A 22774-nucleotide genomic window follows, 5' to 3' on the forward strand; every position below is an offset into this window, starting at 1 on the left:
AAGGCCAGGGAAACACTGGAAGTATAAGAAAGATAGGATAATTGATAGACATGAGTCACTGCATAAACTCAAGAAGGTATAATTGAATGTACAAGTGGAGGAGTTAGTGTAGAAAGAGAGATAATCACAATAAATAATTACTTCACAGTTAGAATTAATGGCTGTCAAGAGTTTCACATGCCCACTTTCTGGCTAACACCACATTACCCAGTTCATTTTGATTTGTTAGAGTGCTTTGGTGCTCTGGTGTAAGCAATGTCAGCAATGTGGAGCAATAGGGATCATCTATCATGTATTATGCAGTACACTAATCATGTTTCTAATATGTGATCAAAACTTCAGTAAAATTCTTTGCACTGACTATTTTATCCACCTGGAATTAAAGCTCTTACAGCATCATATAGCCACCCTCTGGCAAGTTATGTTTCAGATTTCACATTAAAAACTTCTTTCTCAGGGTCACCACAAAATTTAACATCTAATGCTGGATCATTTTGAAAGTGAAAGGCATAGCTATAATAACGACACTGAAAAAATAGACATAAACCAAAACTTTCTATAGCAAATGGGATATAAAACCATCCTTTTTAGCTTCCACTTTTTCATATCTTTTAATATTCAATTCAAAACATTCTAATTTCAAAGTATTCTTCCAAGATTATTTTGAACATTAATAACAACTCAAAGTTAACATTAAAGAGACCAATTTGGTTTGAAAAAAAAAGACAGAACAACTTAAATATGCTTCAGGATAATTTATTGAAATGACTGGAAAGGAAATAGATTCTTAAAGAAATAATAATAAGCACAATTCCAGAAACAATTTTTATGCATATTTTGATATGTTTGTAGCATTTCCAAATGAATATTGAACTTCTGTGGTACTAGTTGAATTAATATTTGGGAAACATAAACAGTTCATGAGTCAAAATGCAAATTAAATGAATGACATATAATGTATAAAATAAATAAAGAAATAAAGCTCCTTTTTTCATGTAAATTCATTCAAACATACTTAATTTGGGATAATATGATACAAAGATGGAAAAGACATCACACTTCCAGTCTCAGTCAGTTCTGTGAAGTAGAGAGCAAATATATGATTAGCTGTGTTATAATATGTAACTATTCATCTATCTTCATTTTTAACTTTGGTGTGAGTAATTCACAAAAGAAATTTTATTACAAATGTACTTTGTTGTGGTTTGGAGGCATATAAAGTTTATATATAGCCAAATGTTAGCTAACATGAAATTGTTTCTGTAAAATTTCTAGTCTTTCATAATCACAAAAGTCTTTATATCTTAAAATTGCAATGCTATTCTCTCCTCTTTTTAACCTTTACACTTGGAGTAATTTTGACTCATGAATTAAAAGACAATTTTAAGTAAATACAAAGTTTATGAAGGTGGGGTTAGAAATAAAAATGCAAGTAGGTTTTTGACAAAAATGCAAATGTATTTCTATAAAAATAAAATAAGACACACTTTCTGTTTTTCCTAAAAATAATGATAATCAAATGTAAGTATACAGGCCCTTGAAAGCAAGCCGGTCAAGTCTGTCAGTTATACATAAATAAAATTAAAGTTATTTGAAATGCAAAAGATAATTTCAGTTCAATAAGTGATAGTCAACCATTGAAAATAAGTTGATAATTAATTTGAAAAATTTCTTGTATGTATGTAATTTTCACTACCTTGGACTTCTCTAGGATAATTAAATGTAAAAAGATATCATGTGTAAAAATGATCAATTTATTCTCCAAACTCCCAAAACTTACCAAAAATGAGGAGGGAACATTAACTTTGAAATCCTCTTAGACCTTAAAAAAATAAACAAATACAAATAAATCAATAATTAACCTCTTGGTAAGAAAACTTGCTTAAGAATGTTGTAAGTAGAGAAATAAGCATCTCAATCTTTTGACTTTATATATACTTATAGCAAAAACAAAATGTAAAGTAAAGCATGTGTGAAATAGATGTGCACAAGGGAAATGATAGAACATTTTTTAGCATTTTTGTTCCAAATTCAATAATATTAAATTTAATTCCAGCTTTTGTAAGCCTTAATTACTTTATCTAAATGAGAATTCTCGACAGACTAATTAAATCAGAATTCACGCAATAGTTTTTTATTCCCCCCCCCAACACTCAGTTTCCTCTACACAGAAAACCAGAACAATTATATCAGAATCTCTGGGTAGGCATAGGCATTGGGATTTGCAAGAGAATATTTCTCTAGGAGATTCTATCGTATAGGTAAACATTAAGGATCACTTAACTAAACTGTTTTTTTAAATTCATTTATTGTATAATTATTCTTTCATTCTACCATCACATACACATCTTAAATGAAACAGCAAAGTCAGTAAATTTGGACTTACACTAATGGGCTTATGAACTGGGACAAATGGCTGAGTCGCAGGGTAGATCTGGCGGGTGGGGTCAAGTAAAAGTTCTTGATTGACCAAAAATGCTGCAACAGGCACATCTCTCTGAGGGTAGGGCACCCCTTGCTGAGGGATGGGCTGGACTTTGGGCTGAGAAACAGACCACAGGGGCTGAGGAGGAAGCGCAAGAGTCTGAGGAGGAAGTGCAAGAGTTTGAGGAATAGGCTGAGGGACCTGGTGCATCAGAGGCTGGAACAGAGGCAGAGGAAGATGCAGATTTTCAAGAGCAGTGAGTTTCAGGAGTTGAGGGTCAAAAACGGGCATCATTGGAGATTTAAGGATGGGCATCACTTTGTTCTTAGTATAGACAGTGTCTTTAGCTTTAGAGACTTCCATTATTTCAGGCTGAGGGATAGGTAGCACCACAGCAGGCTGAGCAAGAGGCAGAATGTTTTGTGGAAGGAAAGGGTAGGGGATAGGCTCAACGAATGGATAGATAAGAGGCTGTGGCTGGAAAGAGGGTTGGATTTTATCCTGGTGCTCATCCTGGAAAGAAGGAAAAAGAATTGTTGAAGTCCTTGATTCAGCTATAATTGCCATTCATAATGAACTGATTTCTCTCTTTTAGACAATGATAAGTGAGTAAAAAGAGAGGAAGAAAATCTTTCACTTATTTTGATTAAGAAATTACCTTGAGTCATGTGAAGAAAAATGAATAAAATGTTTGTTAAAAGATTTTAATCCACTCACTTTATGAGTAACTACACAGGCCAAAGTGAAATCAATGCTTGGATATTTCAGAAACTTTTTTTTACCTTTTCCTGAATTGCCTGGATAGCTGTAGCTATGCACTTTGGTCTTCAGAGAGCATTTACTTTTCAACACAGTTGTGAAAATAATAGACCAAATTCTTTTCATATAGTGAAAAAAGATTGATTTAAAAAGACTTAAGAGGGACAATTTCAAGGTTTATTTTTGTTTTGGTTTGCTTTAATGAAAAAGAAAATCCGTCTTAATTTGTGGCTAATCTCAAGAAGTAGTTTAACAGGGGCCAAATTCTTGCATTTCTTCCCTTGGGAGAAGATAGTTTTCTTGAGTCTTTCAAGAGACATCGATATTTTTACTTCAATTTGATTTTTAAAATGATTTATGTGAGCACCAAACAATTCACTGATACACAAAGCAACTGAAAATTATAACTAGGTAAATACATCATGATAAATGTAATTTAATGAAATCCAGGATTTTGTGTTTTCCTTAAGGGAATAAAGGTAATACGGCACTAATTCTACATAGATTTTTTATCAGCTGTATACACCCTTTCATTACCATACCCACCTTGAGAATAAGAGGATCATAGTTAGCAACCTGGAAATATTCCCACTAATGTGCACTTACTGAAAACAGATATACCATTAGTAATATCATTATGTATTTAATCTATATTCTAGAAATTATGAATTTCAAAATGTGTGCATATTCTAGAAAACATATTGACTTTATCAATGTTTAATTTTTTACAGTGGTTGCTGAGTATATGGCATTTATTTTATCATTCTTTAGAATCAACATACCCATTATAAATATTTTTGTATGTATTATATTTTATAATAACTTTAGAAATATACTTATCAGGAACAAATTACCTCTCTTTGCTGCTGTTCGTCATGGTGAACCTTCTCAATTTTCTGCTAAAAATAAATCATATATAAAGACATGTTACCATCTGTAAAATTTAAACAGGAAATTTTGAAAATATGTACATTTTAAATGTGAAAATTTACCTTGTATTGTGTAATAGATTCCTACAGAAAAATATAAAATAAAATCAGGTTTAGTTGTAGTAATTCTTACCTTGGAATATAAATCAGGAAATAAAGGCATAATTGTTTGATAAAAGTAATAATTTTGTATAATCATTAAAGCTTATGTGTTACACTGTTCTATATAAGCTTGTTATATAAAAGAAAGTCAGATGAATGCAGTCAAGAAGGTCATTGTACAAAAAAAAATTAATAGATGCTAATTTCTCTCTACTACCATGCTCATTCCCTGACAAGAAATGATCTCTAAAACTTGATCTGATTTTTTAAAAAAGAAAATACTAATTGAAAATAGATTCCAATAACAATTGATACATTATGTTAATCATTTTTAGTTAACTTCAAATTAATCATAAGAACTAAACACTTCCCTTAAGGATCATATAACCTTTGTGAAGAGACCATTTGTTGATGTATCATTTACTTATCAACTGATCACACACCCAAGAAGAGTGGTGTAAGAATAAATAGCTACCTGACTCCAGTAGATTTAGGTCTACACTATGCTACTTCTTATAAATTGACTATTGTAATTATAAAATGTGTCCTTTTGCATTTCTGCCCACCTACTACTTTGCAAGCTCTTAACTACCACTGGCTTCTCTATCATTTCAGTTTCTACCACAGTTCCTATTCAATGTCTAACCCATAGAAGATCCTCAATAAACACTCAAGGTGAATGAGTTCAGAGTAAAGAGAGTTCAAGACACTAAACATTTAAAAAAAAAAAAAAAAAAAAAAGGAAGCAAAATGACACAATTTCAAGTACCAAGTCAATTCAGAAAGTTCTACATTGTTGTATTATCCAGACATTTATTGTCCTTAAACATATATAAAGGAAATATAGACCAGAACTTATATGTCATTAATATAGCTGCATTAGCTTAACTGCCATGATGTAATGTCATAGAAAGTTAGCACAGGATTTTACTGTTCTAAAATTGGGTATAATGTTATCTTACCTCACTGCTTGAAAGGTTTTCTACAGTCTGTGGAAAAAAAAAATGACAACCAGCTAAGTCTTCTAGATCATTAGAGAATTTTACTATTATGGTTCATAAATCTTCTCTGAAAAAAAATCTTACCTCAGAGGATGCACTGGATACTTCCTTCTGAAAAGATTTTTAAAAGTTTAGTTTCTATAGCTAGCTCGTTGTTAAACATATATATCCTACTTAATTTTTACATCATTTATGCAGAGCTATCTCTTTCAAAAATTTGATAAATAAAAAATGTTATACAACTTTTGAGGCTTGAAAGGTAATTGCTTTAATGTTTTTTATATTTAGTAATTTCTATTAATATATTTTATCTTACATTTATTAAAGACAGTTTTTGATGGGTAACAGAAAAATGGTCACTTCAATTTGTATTACATACTTTTCATTATACTACTATAAATATATTTATGATCATGTTTATGATTATGTCTGTACTTTATCCTATCAATGTCTTTGTATAGACAGACACAAGATTTGATCCAGTGCCTTAGGGCACAAGATACATATATATTTTTATCACTGGAATAATATACTTATCTAGATTGAGCATATGTGCAATTGTATTTATGCAATATTACATTTTATTGCCATTTTATCATTCGTTGTATTACTTAGTGATTTGTTTGCTTTTTCTTTAGTGACTAGCAGCACATTGATATAGGAAGCATTTGGAGCCCTATGGGAAACTGTTGACACCGTGAGTAAATATAAATGATTTTGGTAGAAACCAAGATAATTCTCATGAAATTCTTCATTATTTATACAGTAAAAAAAAAATGTTGGTAATGTTATTCTCTACAAATAGGCATATAGCCCACTATTTCTTGATTGTTTAGGAAATTCTTCTTGTGCACGTACCTCCTTTGCAAGAGCAAGAGCCACCAGGCAGGTGAGGATGAGAATCTTCATGGCTACTAAGTCCTGTGAATGGGGAAAAAAATAGAATGGTGATAGATTGGTCAATTGGATGTATTTTCTTATTTAGGTAAGGTTACTTTTTCTTCAAAAAGGAGATAATGTATAACAAAAATGTCTGCATTTTAGAAAACAAATAGAATAAATAATAAATAGAAGTTATATGACTAAGGTCAAAATCTATTATGGCTTGCTACTGTCATTTATCAAATTGGGAAGATCCCACAGCATTTTCTATATTTTCTAAGTAGCATTTTATATACTAATTTTTAAGCCAGAGCTTCATTATCGATTGGTATTCTCTAAGCTACTTTTTCTTTTATATCATCTATTATCTTTGTTTATGGTTTCCAAGTCTTCTCTACCCTATTAAGAATTTTCTTCGGTGAGCCGAGATCGCGCCATTGCACTCCAGTCTGGGTAACAAGAGCGAAACTCCGTCTCAAAAAAAAAAAAAAAAAGAATTTTCTTCCAAAGTAAACCACATTGTTTCTTCTTAACTTAATTCTGCATTTCTGTCTCGTTTTAATATTGTTTTGAAATATTATAAACTAGATAATAAACTGGGAAGTTTGAGGCTCTCGACAAGTTTGATGAGTAAACTCTTCTAAGAACATTGTTAATAAACATTGTAATAAATGTCCCCAAACCATTACCTCCATTTTTTGACTCGGTATGCTACCACTGGAAACTACCTGTTGGACAAAGCTTTTCCCGTAATTATTTATCTACCCGTACTATAATTTAAGCATATTTCTTTTTATGATTGTGATATGCTAAATCAAATTGGAAAAATAATTCAAAAATTGAATCTCCTCTTAATATTAACTATTAACTAGCCTCATACTAAATATATACATATATATGCATAAAATTAGTTATTACATTTTCTTAAACTCATGAAGGTTATATGTCATTGCAATTTTTTTAATGAAATTATTCTGGACACTTCTATCTTTTTTAGCTAAAGTGTTGAAAATAATTTTAGTACTACCTCAAATATTTATTTCAAACAAACGCTATATTTTAAGCAACTATGTTCTTTCTATAGCTCAAGCTACTTTGAAATAAATGATTAGGAGAAGATACAAGAAATTTGTATCTACAATTCTTACCGTTTCCCCAAGATTGAAGAGAAGTGAAGGTGGTGCTGGATGGATTATGGTCTATCAGTTTCTGTGGCTGTTTATATACTATATTTAATGACATGCTAATTTTGTGCTTTGAAATGAGAGCGACAGTGAGCTTTAATTCCAAGAAGTCCATATGATTAGAAAATGATTTCTGCCTATAATATGTCCCCAGAAATTCTGGGGATCATCATAACAAGGGAGCATTTCACAAGTTGATAAAGGAAACCTGTCCAGCAAATGCAATTATTCAATAACAAAAGACAATGGCTGGAGGACAGTGACACTCTGGCTCTCTCCCCAAGTTATTACAAACATAATTAGGTCTCTTTAGGGCCTAGTGGGGCCTTGATATTTCAGCTGTGGGAAAATCATACATGATTTTAGAGATACTGAGTGCTTCACAAAGGCCACAGTTTCATGTGAACCTGAGCAGTTGTTAGTGCTTTATGCTGAAATGAAGAAACTGACAAGATAACAAGTCCATGATGGTAGCTTAGTTATGTGAGGCAAACTGTTTTTCTCCCAGGGCCACTTGATTTGGAAAAAAATACATTATTTAGTTCAAGCAAGTGTTTTATACACAAGAGAAACACACTTTCCTCTGTGATGGAGCAACTCGAAGAAGGAATCTAGATGGCTGGTATAGGCAAAATCCTCAGTAAATCTGTAATAAAAATTTTGCAAAGTATCAGGAGTTTTATTTACCTTTTAAATTGATTATCTCTTTTCATGTCAAGCATAATCATGATAATATTAATGATAGTTATTTTTTGATTAGTTCTAACCCTTTGCCAAGCACTAAGCACGGATATTATCTTGCATAATCCTCACAAGAACATACGGAGATATTTATCTAGAGAAAATAGAGACGCCAAAAGGTTAAGTAACTTGCTCAAAACCATACTATTAATGGCAAATATATCATTTGAGCCCAGGTCTGTCTGACTACATGTGATTCTGCTTGATCACATGTGAGTCTCAGAGCCCATGTTTTAACCTCCTGGTAATTTTTTATAAAATTTATCTAACAGTGTAGTGTTTGGTTGAAATATGCAGAGTTTAATTATGCCTGAATTGGAAAAGTAGGGTCCCTGTGCTGAGTGTGGCAGGGGAGTTTGCCATTAAGAAGCTGCTCTTTTAGTTAAGCCTTAGAGAATGAGTAGAATTTTGAGAGATGATTAAATGGGGATAGTTGTTTTGGCTGAAGGAAATTCAGGCACCTGAAAGAACAATATACCAAGTTTGAGGATAGTCAGAGGGCATACAGTACAAGTTACAATTGCAGAGGTTCGATAGAATCAGATCACGGATGACTGGGAATGTCAGGCATGCAATGTGACATAATCCACTGGAAACAAATATATTAGAGATTTGAAAGAGAAAAGGATTGCAGAATTCTTGGATTTTATGACTTTTTGACAATAACTCAGGTAACCTAGTCAAGGAGGTTGCTATATGATGTTATTCTAGTAGCCTAAGACAGACATTATGACGATCTCAAGTAGGGAAATGGTCCTGGGTGTCTTAGGCAATAGGAAAGCACACTTCTCATTAAAACATGAGAAATGTGAAAACCTGGGGAAATGAATTAATAGACTATCCCTGAGTGACTGAAAAGTTAGCCATGTTATAAATCAAGACATGAAACCAAGTTGAAATTAGAAAAGAAATACTGAGTAAAATCATGTTCGTGGTAAATTTGAAGGTGTCCAGAAGATGTTTTAAAGTAAATGTGATACTCGAGAAATAATCAAGACTATAATTTTTAAAGACAATTTCTCCCCTCAAAGGGGTAAGTGAACATCTCTAGAGAAAGAGTATCAAGTGGAAAAAGAAATTGTACCAAACAAATTCAAGTATTCCTTCTTTAGCAGGGGCTGGTAGAACAAAACAAAATGGGAAAACATAGTATCAAGAAGAAGAGAGTACAGAGTCCACCTCTTCTCCTTGATACCCTGCATTGCTAGAGGAAGCAAGTGAGGTCAATAGTGAAAATGCCACACAGATGATTGAGATACACTCCAAATGGTTAAGAAGTAAGTAAATTGTGAGGAATTAAAAGCAACATATATATATATTGCCCTTCTGAGAATTTAGAAGAGGAGATAAGGAGACCTATAAGATTGTGACTATGTGTACAGGGACAATCAGAACCACTGGAAGGTATTTTTAGGACAGAGAAGACTTGTAGCTTACAAGAAAGAGACCAATAAAGAGAGAGTTAAAACATACCAAAGAAGTGGGAATAAATTAATGGAACAAGTTCCTGTAGAGTCATGGTTAAAAGAATAATACCTATTAAAAATGTAGCAGTTTTCCTAAGAAATCAAAAAGGAAGAAGATGAGCAGATATAATACATGGTTGAGATATAATGTAGAGAAGTTGAAGTTAAATGGTCTTAATTTTCTAATGAGGTGAAGGGGGCGTTCTCAATTGAAATTGAAAGAAGTGGTTGCACATAGTTGAATCTTTGAGTGAACTAGCCAGATACAGAGGACAAATATTACACAATGTTATTCATATGTGAAATCTTGTTTTTAAAGTTGAATATATAGAAACAAAGAGTAGAATGATAGATATGAGGGGTTCAGACTGGGAGATAAAGAGGGAGATGTAGGTCAAAGGAAACAAAGCTGCAGTTCTGTAGGATGAATAAGTTTGGACATCTAATGTACAGTGTCAGCATTAAAATCATTAATATTTTATTGTATAATAAAAATTAGCTGAAAGTAGATTTTAGGTATTCTTACCACAAGATAAAAAGAGTAACCTATGTGAGGTGATGGACATACTAATTTGCTTGACTACAGTAATCATTTCACTGTATACATATATCAAAACATAATGTTGTACATCTTAAATATATGCAATTTTGGAAGAGCAGAAATTTTTTGTTAATGTGATGATAAAAATGAATAACAAATTCACAAGAAATAATTACGACTTACATGAGATTAGATACCAGATTTTTTTTAATCTAAGTGGCAAGATGGTTGAGATGTAGTATCAATAGGTTAAGAGAATCGTTAGGGTGGGATTGGGATAAATAGTGTTTGTGCTAAAAATGGCAAACCATGAGGTATTAGTTAAGCTAGGATACTAAAGAAAGAGAGGGCTTGAATGACTAGAGATGGCAAAAAAGCAACAACCTAGCCTAATGAGAGAGCAATTTTGAGAAGTACAGAAACAGAGATTTTTTCAGATGGGCATTTCAGTATCAGAAAGAAGAGAATTTCCAGATGATGACTAGATCCAAGGAATATCCATGCATTCGGAATGCTGAAAATAGGTGGACATAAAGTTTGTTAGGGGAAAATGTATTTCAAATTAAATATCTATGTTTCCATGCATTTCCAAAATTGTCCAGAATGAAATGATAAATAAAAGGTACATTTGACCAGAAGGAGCTCAAAACCTTCATGGGAAAACAGATATAAAAATCTACTTGTTACAACATGTAAGGAACGTGTTAATAAAGCTGTGAGAAGGTGCAGTTGGCAGAAGGAGAATACCTAGTTCATTTTAATTGACTCATAGGAGAGAAAAATAGAATCTCCATGAGGCCATGAGTCCTGAGCAGAGTCTTAAAGCTGGATAAAGCAGTTAATCTGGGGAGGAAATAGAATTCTAGCTAAAAGTAGTTAAAGGCTATATACTTGGATATGAGAAACAAGTAACCAGAACTAAATCAAGTAGTGCTGGATAATGAAGTGCAAGGAAGGGAGCAGATGAAGATGCGAACAGAAAAAGAGAAAGAGATCAAATAATGATGGACAAAGCATGCTTTGCTCCTAAGGAATGTGAATTTTATTCTGTAGATGGAAAAATTTATTGAAGGGTTTAAGGTGGACAGTAATATTTAAAGAATGGCTATTTTTAAAGAACAAATGATACAGGCACACATTTATTAAAATGAGACTTAGCTTTGAGCACATGTTCTTTGTTTTTGTTTCGTTTTGTTTTGTTTTTTTGTTTTTCTAGTAGGTAAATGTTGATTGCTAATGTTTATGAAAGTACAGAAAATGGAGGCAAGAAAGGATACTGAGGCCAAGAAAATAGCAGAGTCTTGGTCAAAGTACTAAAGTAAAGGCTGAAGTAGGCTACAAAATACTTGAGTTATGCCCATTTACAAAATCAGTCTGCAAATTTCCTTGCCTCTTTAGTGATTGCTAGTCATAAGTGTTTGGCTGACTGTGTTGGATGCTACTCATTCTTATAATTTTTATTTTTTCTATTCACTGCCTAGGACAGATACATTCAGAACTTAAGCACAAAGAGATGCTCTTCTAAATGAAATGAGCATAGTATAGGCCTAAATAACTATTTTTCTTTATAATATACTTTGCATTAATATCATGTTAGATCTATGAATGAAGGGGACACTCCTGATTGTAACATGTATTTTATATGTCTCAGAAAACCAAGTCAATGTCTACTATACATTTTAATCGTTCAGCTGATATTCACTTTATGTTCATACTGAGCCAGGAGGAAGCCAGGAAAAGAAATGATGAAATTACTCCAGTGTCCTAAGTCCAACCAGGAAAGATCCTAGCTACTCAGTGTGCCTTTGTGGTTTAGCCCTGAGTTGCCAAGACCACAGGCAACAAAGATTTCTAAGAAAATAATACAAAAACAAGCATGCCTTATCCATTCTATATATCATTTGTATTTTCTTAGCAAAATGCTTTAAACATTGTGCAATAAATACAGCATATCCTTGGAATGCTCATCAATTTTAGGCACATTAATTATTGTAATTACAGACTTGATTAGTCCAGAAAAGTAGGCAAATCCATGGTCAAGGAAAGCACTAGAATAAGAGGCTTGCCTAAGGAAAAATGGAAAAGCCAGAGACTTAAGATAAAGCCAGGTGCTAAGAGCCAGGTAAGCATCAGAACACAATGACAAATAAGAAGCAAAATGCCATGTGGGGCAACCCAGGCTTTCACAATTAACAATTTAAGAACTATCATTTTCAGAGGTAAAATTGTAATTGCACCCATTGAAATTTTATAAGACAACCTTGGATGAGAAGCAGGATATATTCAATGCAAAGGGTTCTGGTACTATTTGACAGTAACAGAATTTGTTCAGCTGGTGCTCTTTTCTATATTGGGTGGTGAATATGAGATACATAAGCATGAGATGTGGGTGAAGCATAAAGGTAATAACTGAAGCCATGTAAATAAAGCCTTGAAGAAAGCAAGCAGATATAAAGGCAAGATAAAGAGTAAAATAAAAGGGCATCAAATGTTCAAGGAATAGGAACTGGAAGAGAACATACATATTATCTATGTAACATTCTAAGGATATTTTAAAGAAAGATTTGCTCAAGATTTTACCTCTAATTTCGAGATAGAGTTGGTACTACAAACCTCTTTCTTCTAGTATTTGGAATATCATTTAAAAACTTCATCAAAATATAGAAGAAAAAAGGAAAATAAAATAAATAAATCATGTGGATTTATATAATGATTCAAACTTATGAAAAATATGATGTGTAATTAACAAATTCTTATATAAAGAGAAATAGATCATGTAGCATTTCTTATACAGAGTATTTTAATTCCTTCAATGAGATCATTTGAATATAATAAAATAACATCTTCTCTGAAATATGGCTACTATAATTAATTAATAAAGGTAATCAAGAATCGTGGAATAAGAAAAATGATCTTAGACAACATGTTCATGAAGCAGGTATCACGAAAGCATAAATCCCATAACCCTGATTCATAGGACACACTCTCAATTGATAGTAACTGCTCTTATTTTACATATAATCATAAAATTTTATTCATGCTTAGGATGCATTTATGAAGTATATACTATACTTTCAGCCATAGTTTCTTAACCTTGGCACTATTGACGTTTTAGGCAGGATAATTCTTTATTTATATTTATTAAAATATTTGCTTCATTGTGGTGATCTGTAAGTGAGCCTGCAATGTCTGTGAGGTATGTCTGTAAATTTTTCCTTGGTTTTTATTTATTTATTTTACTTTTTTCTTTCCATCTTTTGTTTCAGGTTCAAGGGGTACATGCATAAGTTTGTTATGTTGGCAAATTGCATGTTGTGAGCGATTGGTAGAGATAATTTGGTCACCACAGTAATCAGCATAATACCCCATAGGGAGTTTTTCAATCCTCACTCTCCTCACATCCTCTCTCCTCAAGTAAGCCATAATGTCTATTTTTCCATTCTTTGTGTCCATGTGTTGCTGACATTTAGCTCCCACTTAAAAGTGAGAACAAGTAGTATTTGATTTTCTGTTCCTGCAGTAATTTGCTCAGGATAGCCTCCAGTTCCATCCATATTACTGTTAATGACATGATATCGTTCTTCTTTATAGCTGAATAGTATTAATATTGTTTGGTGTATAGTCACGATATTTTCTTTATCCAGTCCACCACTGATGGGGTTCCAGGTTGATTCCATGTCTTTTCTGTTATTAATATTGCTGAAATAAACATATATGTGCATATGTCTTTATGATAGAATGATTTGTATTCCCTTGGGAATATAGCCAATAATTGGACTACTGGGTTAAATGGTAGCTATATTTTAAGTTATTTAAGAATTCTCCAAAATACTTTCCACAGTGTCTGAAATAATTGACATTCCCACCAGCAGAGTATAAGCATTCCATTTTCTCTACAACCTCACCCGCATCTGTTATATTTTGATTTTTTATTAATAGCCATTCTGACTGATGTGAGATGGTATCTTATTGTGGTTTTGATTTGCATTTCCCTAATGATTCATAATATTGAGTATTTTTTCATATGATTGTTGGCTGCATGTATGTCTTCTTTTGAGAAGTGTCTGTTCATGTACTTTGCCTATTTTTAATGAATGGGGTCGTTTGTTTTTTCTTGTTGATTTGTTTAAGTTACTTATAGATTCTGGATATTAGACCTTTGTTGGATACATAGTTTGTAAATATTTATCCTATTCTGTAGGTTGTCTGTTTACTCTGTTGATAGTTTCTTTTGTGTGCAGAAGTTGTTTAGTTCAATTAAGTCCCACTTATCAGTATTTTCTGTTTGTTTGTTATTTGCAATTGTTTTGGGAGATTTTATGAAGTCTTTGACAAGGACAATGTCCAGAAGGGGTGTTTCCTATGTTTTCTCTGGGGTTTTTTAAGTTTTAGATTTTACATTTAAGTTTTTAATCCATCATGAGTTAGTTTCTATACATGGTGAAAAATACGGTCCAGTTTTAATCTTCTCCATATTGTTAGCCAGTTATCATTTATTAACCAGAAAGTCCATTTATCAACCAGAAAGTCCTTTCCTCATTGCTTATTATTGTCAGCTTTGTCAAAGATCTGATCATTGTAGGTGTGTGGCTTTATTTCCAGTTTCTCTAACCGATTCAACTGGTCTATATATCTGTTTTTGTACCAGTACCATGATGTATTGATTACTTTAGCCTTATAGTATAGTTTGAAGTAACACAGTGTGATGCCTTTGGCTTTGTTATTTTGGCTTAAAATTGCTTTGGCTATTCAGGCTCTTTATGGTTCTAAATGAATTTTAGAATTTTTTTTTTTCTAATTCAGTGGACAATACCATTGGTAGTTTGATAGGAATAGCATCGAATCTGTAAATTGCTCTGGGCCATAAGACCATTTTAACAATATCTTTCTACCTATGAGCATGGAATGTTTTTTCATTTGTTTGTGTTGTCTCTGATTTCTTTCAGCAGTATTTTGTAATTCTTATTGTAGAGATCTTTTACCTTATTGGTTAGCTATATTCCTTAGTATTTTATTCATTTTGTGGCAACTGTGCATGAGATTGCTTCCTTGATTTGGCTCTCAGATTGGATGTTATTGGTGTATAGAAATGGCACTCAGATTTATATATTGAGTTTGTATTCTGAAACTAACTCGAATAAAATTTGCTGAAGTTGTTTATATCTATGTCTTTGGGCAGAGACTATGGGGTTTTATAAGTATAGAATCATATCATCTGGGAAGAAAGTTTGACTTTCTCTCTTCCTATTTGGATGACTTACGTTTCTTTTGTCTGATTGCTATGGATATGACTTCCATTACTAAATTTAATAGAAGTGATGAGAGTAGACATCCTTGTCTTGTTCTGGTTCTTAAAGGGAATGCTTCCAGTTTTTGTCGATTCATTATGATGTTGGCTGTGGGTCTGTCAAACACTGCTCTTATTATTTTGAGGTATGTACATTTGATACTTAGTTTATTAAGAGTTTTTAAAATGAAGGGATATTGAATTTTATCTACAGCTTTCCCTAAGGTGACAGCAAAGCAGTCAGGCTCTTTGTCCTTTCCCCAACCCAAGGACAGCAAGGGCGGTACAATAAGATCTCTACAATAAGAATTACTCTGCAGTACAAAAAGATAATACAAAAAGATCTCTACAGTACAAAAGGCCTGCAATACAAAAAGATCTCTACAATAAGAATTACTCCTGCAGTAGCAACAGCAGAAAGCTGGAAGTTGCCTCTGGGAGCTCCGTTCCAGAGATACGCAGAGCTGCTACTATTGGAAACATTCAGCTAGGGATTGTAGGGATTGGGTGGCTGCACTGTAGGATCACACCTGGGCCCTTCCTGGGAAAGAGCAGAGAGTCAGGGGCTCATAGGGAACAGAGACTGGGCTTCTTTCTCTCTGTATGGCAGTTACGGTGTGTTGGAGGTTTCAGCAAAGGGTTTAGAGTCTCTATTCTTTCCCCAGCCAGAGGGCAGCAAGGGTGTTACAACTGCAGCTGCATTGGCAGATAGCCTGAGGGTTATGTCTGGGAATTTCTCCCCAGAGAAACACAGAGCTGCCATCAACTGAAGTGCTCTGGTGGAGGCAGGGCAGTTGTGCTGGAGGCCCAGGTCAGGAGGCTCTGGCCAGTAGGAATAGCAGGGGCAGGTAGCCAAGTAGAAAAATGTCCTGGCCACTTTTCTGTAAGTCAGCTGCACTGTGATGGAGGCCTGCAATAGTTCCTGGGCTTCCTCCTCAGCCAGAGGACAGTAGAGGTTAAGGTTATAGAGGTGGCCCAGGATGATTCTTTATTGTGGGGGCTGTGCCGTTCATTCTGGCTTCCCACCTATCATGCTATTGGCACCAACCAATCAGCATATAGAACCAAAAATGTCTTGAGAAAATTCCAATGTTCTTTAAATAGGTGTAAAAACAGGAATACCTGTTGCTATTTAGGGCCATGGGTTTCCAAGCTTGAGGTTGGGGCTTTTGCTGGGGAAATACCCTCTTCTACCTAGTAATTCCCTGTCTCCTGTTTGTATCAATTGTTTTTCATTTAAACAAAATTAATTTTATATTATCTAATGCTTTTGGGTCTGCATGTTTTTGTAACATAAGTATTTTTTATTCTTAACAGAAAATTGACCTGACTAAAGAAGAAAAGTAGTACCTAAACCAGCTTGCAAATTTCACTTACACATTGTAATTTCAGTTTAAAAATTTTACAAATATTCCAAATGATCTGTAACCAACTCCCTTTCCAAGGACATATTATTTTTGCAGAATAAATTATAGTTAAAAACATGTTTTAGTTCGGTAGTATAGTGTTTTACCTTTACAAATAAATCTGTGTCTATCTTGCAAAAACAACAATGTGTTCATCAATTATCTTATTAAGTCTGGATGATTTCCAAACCTCAAAAAATATTTTAAGTTTAAGTGATCTAATTTAAATGAAAATATACCCCAACTGTGACTCTCAAGCTTATTCCAATTTATCTTTACCCTGGCAACATGCCTAATGTCTCATGTTTAAATACTATTAATAACTCTGTTTCCAAGAGTATGAAGTCATCTAATTCATCCTCCTTGAAATACAGAGTAAAAATTGCAAATCTTTGGGGTCCTGAAACTTGTTTTCCAGTTGGAGATCTACCACTTAGCATATGTTTGAAACTTGATAAGTACTAATACTCTATAAGCTGAAATTTTATACACTGTAAGATGACAAAAGTAGAACTGTCCCTGGAGAAATTTCTGTGAAAATTAAATGTGACCATTTGTGTAAAGTAAAATTAGAGAATGCTGGACTCACAGAAGGTGCCAACGTTGGTAACTATTATTATCTCTTTCACAAACAGCAAAATTCCTTCTAAAAACTCTAAACTTCTGTCACAGAACGAGTTTTCTTCTTGAACGCCCTCAAAATATGGCCCTCCCAGCTAAAAGTCTACCTGATTTTATAATTTTGCTTCTGTTTAATTATAAGTTTAATAGTGTAACTTTCTTCTAAGTTTCAGAAAGTTCTAAAGGTCTTTCTGACATTAAAACCACCTTTGCAAAAATTATAACAATGAGAAAATTGCTTGAAGGTTGTATGCAAGAAGAGGGTTGGCTAGATCAGAACTCACTCACTGCCATCATTTCAAGCTATTAGGCTATTTTCATTGCTGTTTCTAAGTAATAGAAATCCATTCTTTTGTTAAAAGCAATAAAATTCAAGCACAGTCTTATGTGCATGCTGTTTATTGCTGTTTTTTGTTTTTACATACAAAATTGACATAACCACAATTTAATCATTTTCTTTTCCCAATTATTATTAAAACAGCTAGAAAAAAAGTTTTAGTTTAAAGAAATAAAGCAATCTCAAAGTTTATTGCAATATTTCTTTACCCTTATTAGGTTTGCCTTGCTGAAATTTCTCCCTTAGGCTTCCACAATATACAAATTGCCTGAAAATTCTTTTATCTTCTGCTACTCTTTTCCTTTTCAGAGATTTTTATGGACTTACGTATTAAATCAATATAATCTAGGATGTCTGTCCACAGCCTATTCTCCTCTGACTCTATACCTTTTTCTTGTATGATCTGTCCTATTTTCATAGTTTTTATTATAATTAATAAGATTGTAAGTTCTCTCTGTCACTCCAGTGTGGACCTTCTACCTCCAATTTTAGTCTCATGTAATTAGCCCTCTTCTGGATTTCTCTATCTGTTTTAACCTTTAACCTTGTCTGATTCATAAATAATACATTAAGGTCCTTAAGAGTAACAGTAAAGTTTGTCATGTGGTTTCTCCAGAATAAAAAAACATTTTATTTTATCCAGCAGATAGTCATATGTTGTTCAGTATTTCTCAGTAGCAGTATTTTTCATGTTAGTAATTGAAATGAGAATATAACAAAATTGTTTAGATAAATATCATGGATTGCTGTCATAAACCGTTCCATGTTTCATCGTCGGAGAAATGGAGAATTTAAAGAAGTAGGAAGAGGAGAACTAGAAAAGAAGTAGAGAAAGAGGGGAGAGGAAGAAAGCTCAGTATAAATATCACTATAAATATCCTTACGTGGACTATGTCAAGTTACCAATTAATGCCACATTTACCAGAAAGCAGGATTTATTTGTTGATGTTTCTCTTGTATATGAAAGGCATGGTATTTTCAAACACCCATGGGGTTTGGTTATAGAAGATAAGACATCTGTTTTACTTAATTATAAAATATGAAGTCATGTTCTATTCACAAATCTTCTAAAACCCCATTGTTCCTGGAGTATGAGAATACAACTAACCCACACTCACTCCTGCGTTTTTAGTACACTATGCTTGTTTCTGTCACCATATATAATTCCCATATTTTCAAACTTGTGGAAGCAGAAATTGATGGGTGAAATAATGCCTACATTTTTGTGATCCAATGTAAGATGAGATAAGTTTAATTGCATTTTTAAATGTGTATATGAACATTTAACAGTTTTTATTATCTGGTAGTTTATTGTTTGTTAGTACCTTTGGACTATTTGTTTGCTTTTTCTTCACTAGAGCATAAATACCTTATCTCTCCGAGAACGTAACTTAATATTATTGGTTAAATCAATTAGTGAAGAAATAAAGAGGAGAAGACATAGGAGAGAGAGAATGAAATAAATAAAAAATTATTGGATACTTTCCCAAATCTGGAGTTTATTTTAAACATCAGACCTATGTCAGAAGTCACTAGACCTTGTATCTCTTTTCCATTAAAGATGTATGAGAGAGGAACCAACCCAAATGACCATCATTGATAGAGTGGATGAAGAAAAGGTGGCACATATACACCCTGGAATACTATGCAGCCATAAAAAAGGATGAGTTCATGTCCTTTGCAGGGATGTGGATGAAACTGGAAACCATCATTCTCAGCAAACTGACACAAGAACAGAAAACCAAACACTGCATGTTCTCACTGATAAGTGGGTGTTAAACAATGAGAAAACATGGACACAGGGCAGGGATCATCACACACCAGGGCCTTAGGGGTGCGGGCTAGCGGAGAAGTAGCAGGGGGTGGGAGGATTGTGGAGAGATAGCATTAGGAGAAATACCTAATGTAGATGACGAGGCGATGGATGTAGCAAACCACACCATGGCACGTGTATACCTATGTAACAAACCTGCACGATTTGCACATGTACCCCAGAACTTATCGTATAATTTTTTTTAAAAAAGATCATTTGTTTTGCACATGAAAAGAGACTATGTAACAATAATGTTTGGAAATCACATAAAAGAATGACAATAATTTGAATCAAATTTAACTTGAATTATTTACATACCTTAATAAAATGTTATATTGTTTTTATATAGCCTAGAAAATAAACACAATTTCCAATAAGACTGTTCAAATATAGCATAGAACATTTTTCTAACAAAAAATTTCCTTTAAATATCTGACCAAAAATTAAACCGTAAGTTTCATTTATGCGATCAAGACTGAAGACAAATAATGTATTTAAAAATCTATTATTTTAATCTATCTATTATCTACACAAAGAATCACCTGATGATACTGTTAAAATGCAGGATCCTGGTGTATCACCAAGATTCTGAGTCACCAAGTGTGGCAAGAGGAATTCACAATTTGCATTTTAACTGGCATCAGTTGATGCTGATTCTGTTAGTCTCATGTGGCACCCTCAGAGGAACAATGGACTAAGTTCTACTAAGTTCTACAACTTATTTGAACTTTACAAATGATTTTCTGGTATTCAGTTCTATATAAGTTGAATTATCTAATCAGATGCAAACAGCTGATAATTATCAGCTGCAGATAATTACTTATCTGCAAAGAGATTACATATATCTGTTATATGTGTTAAAGAGATACAGATTTACATCTATATAAATATAGAAATTTATATAGATGAATTTTGGATTTCTATATAAATTTGCCTAGGATTGAAAACTCTTTTTTTCCTTCTATCAAGTGTAATCATGTCAACAAGTGGTTCTTATTATGAAATATGAGCCCCTAAAGAGTCAAAGAGATAAATTAAATTTCCAAACATAATCATTCATTTGCTGTGTCAGACGTATAGTACTAAACTCCAGAATCATTCAATTGGATACAGAAACTTTTTTCTCATACAATATCAAAAGATTGTTGAATTCCAACAAATCTTTGTATCTACTTCAACACTTGAAATATTCTAACATTTACAGAAGAAAGTAAAAAAAAAAAAATGAATATAAATGATTTACAGAAAAATCATTTGAAATAAATAATGAGTTTAATTTTATTATCTGAGTTATTTATTAGATAACTTGTAAATTTTTGATAAAACATAGTATTATCTTTGGCATAGAGTTGTTCTATCTTGAAGATACATTTGTTGAAATACAGTGGATTGTGTCCTACAGATACATTTCTATAATTGCAATCATTTCTATGCCTGGCTTAATGTAGCATGCTATTCTTCTTGTCTTATTCACACGTGCCTGTACTAATTAGCATGTGATGGTCTATTTTCTGGTTTCTTTGTCTTTACAATCTTCTATTTTAAAATCATCTTGTTTATTTTTAGAATCCATAGCAACAGATGTTGGACATTACTTTCAGTTTCCATGATGTTATCTTGTAATTGATGTTATTTAGAAGAACAAATGGGAAGTTTCAGTATGTTTAATTACATCAGCCCTCTAGGGAACCATGTCATCTCTTGAGATTTCAGTTCAGTTTCACTGATGCTTGAGTCTCACGTTGAATAAAAAGTACTTTGTTCATGTACAATCTAATATGATGTCTCAGTCTGATCTTTTGCTTGCTAAAATCAACTGAAAACTATGAAATGTATATTTATCTATTGATAATTTCTCATAAAGCAACAATTGAAAGAAATGATGATTCTGTGTCAGGATCTATAGATGAGTTCAGGATCTCAATGCCCATAAGCTGACATCAGCAATCATCTTACAAGGTAAATGATGTATTACATCTTAACTGTTGGTGGGACTTCCTAGTGACCGTTTAATTTCCTCGTATAAATACCTATATCTACTTTCTTAATTATTACTTTTACATTTAACTTGAAGTTTAAATTTTGTAAGGAAATGGTATATGTTCTCTTTTTGCAAACTTTTTGTTACAAAGATTTAATTGACTTTCAAAAATATACTTTATTTCCATAGGTAGACATTTTTCATTACCCTTTCATTATGTTTTTCATGTAAAACAGTTCTATTATTCTGTAAAATTATCATAATATAGTAAATATCTGCCTGGCATATTTATGCTATTTAGTTTGTTTTCATTCATTTATGATGTGGAAGAAAAGAAAATATTTACTATTCCAAATGTTTATCATTGTGTTCTTTGGGAAATATTTTCTCAAAAGCATTAACCATATATTTCTATATATATGTCTGTTTATTCTATTTATTTATGTTAGTAGAAGAAAACTGCTTTCTTATAAGCTTCTTTTGTTCCCAAATATTCCATAAAATTTACAGACATAAACACTAAAGTTTTGAAGCTTTTAGTATCATAAAATAACTGACAGATTTGTTTATCTAAGATATTATCAAAAAACTTAAAAAGGTATATAAGATTTATAGTTTTTCTAATGCCAGATACTTCAATTTAAATCAGTGAGGCAAAATCAACAGATAAGGAACAAGATGATTGGCATTAATCATGAGTTCTGCTTATGTTTAGAGATTTAGAGTTATTTAACACAAGAATAGTTTTCTTCTTAAATTAGCTGAAAAATATTATTATAATTATTCTATCACAACCCATAGGTTAAAATTTATCAGAAAAGTAAAAATCCATTAATTATTAATGAATTAGCTTGCAATTTGCAATTAGCAAGCAAAAACGCCACAAATTTGTAAATCCAGTGACACTTATGTGTTTCAATGTAAATGATCTTATTTAGATGTATATAATATAGAAATAATCATCTGCTTTATTGTTTTTATATACGACAGAACTTAGTTCACTTGTGCATATAGAATTATAAAAACCTATCAAAGTCCCAGATTAGGTCAATTCCGTTGAATTCGATTATTTGAAATACTATCTTTTTCAGCAATGCAACTTTGAGAAAATAGTGCTGCCACTATTTTCCCTGTGACATCTTTTCAATTTGATTTTTCTCTGCCCAATATCATTAATGTTCTAATCTCAGAGTGGCACCATTTATGCAACTCTCAAGACAGAAACCTGGCTCATTTTCACTGACTTTAATATAAAGCCAATCCTCATTGCTTATCATTCTTTCTTCTAAACATCTCTTT

At 32.6% G+C, this 22774-nt stretch overlaps 1 protein-coding gene across 3 annotated transcripts; it reads right to left on the reverse strand.

Moving 5' to 3' along the window:
• Window positions 1–740: 740 nt before the first annotated feature.
• Window positions 741–7294, reverse strand: CSN2 (casein beta). Of its 3 annotated transcripts, none has more exons than XM_021675444.2 (8): window positions 7247–7294; window positions 6075–6137; window positions 5178–5204; window positions 4177–4197; window positions 4039–4080; window positions 2387–2938; window positions 1781–1822; window positions 741–1077 (listed from the first exon to the last, which is right to left on the reverse strand). In XM_021675444.2, the coding sequence occupies exons 2-7, from the start codon at window positions 6123–6125 to the stop codon at window positions 1817–1819; spliced, it is 699 nt and encodes a 232-aa protein (XP_021531119.2). In that variant the 5' UTR covers window positions 6126–6137; window positions 7247–7294; the 3' UTR covers window positions 741–1077; window positions 1781–1816. The 3 variants fall into 3 exon arrangements, with proteins under 3 accessions (XP_021531119.2, XP_021531118.2, XP_064220425.1); XM_021675443.2 differs by having other exon boundaries at window positions 4039–4083; XM_064364355.1 differs by lacking the exon at window positions 4039–4080.
• Between the last annotated feature and the right edge of the window lie 15480 nt (window positions 7295–22774).

Source organism: Aotus nancymaae, unplaced genomic scaffold (assembly GCF_030222135.1).
Source record: "Aotus nancymaae isolate 86718 unplaced genomic scaffold, 86718_ANA_hifiasm-v0.15.2.pri h1tg000006l, whole genome shotgun sequence".
Classification (NCBI taxonomy): domain Eukaryota; kingdom Metazoa; phylum Chordata; class Mammalia; order Primates; family Aotidae; genus Aotus; species Aotus nancymaae.

Bases quoted from the DNA above. Each gene is read 5' to 3' on its own strand.
- CSN2 (XM_021675443.2), bottom strand. From the start codon at position 6,125: ATGAAGATTCTCATCCTCACCTGCCTGGTGGCTCTTGCTCTTGCAAAG. The intron at 4,084-4,176 runs GTAAATTTTCAC...ATTTATTTTTAG, and splicing joins AATCTATTACACAATACAAG to CAGAAAATTGAGAAGGTTCA. The intron at 2,939-4,038 runs GTAATTTGTTCC...CCTTCTTTCCAG, and splicing joins ACGAACAGCAGCAAAGAGAG to GATGAGCACCAGGATAAAAT.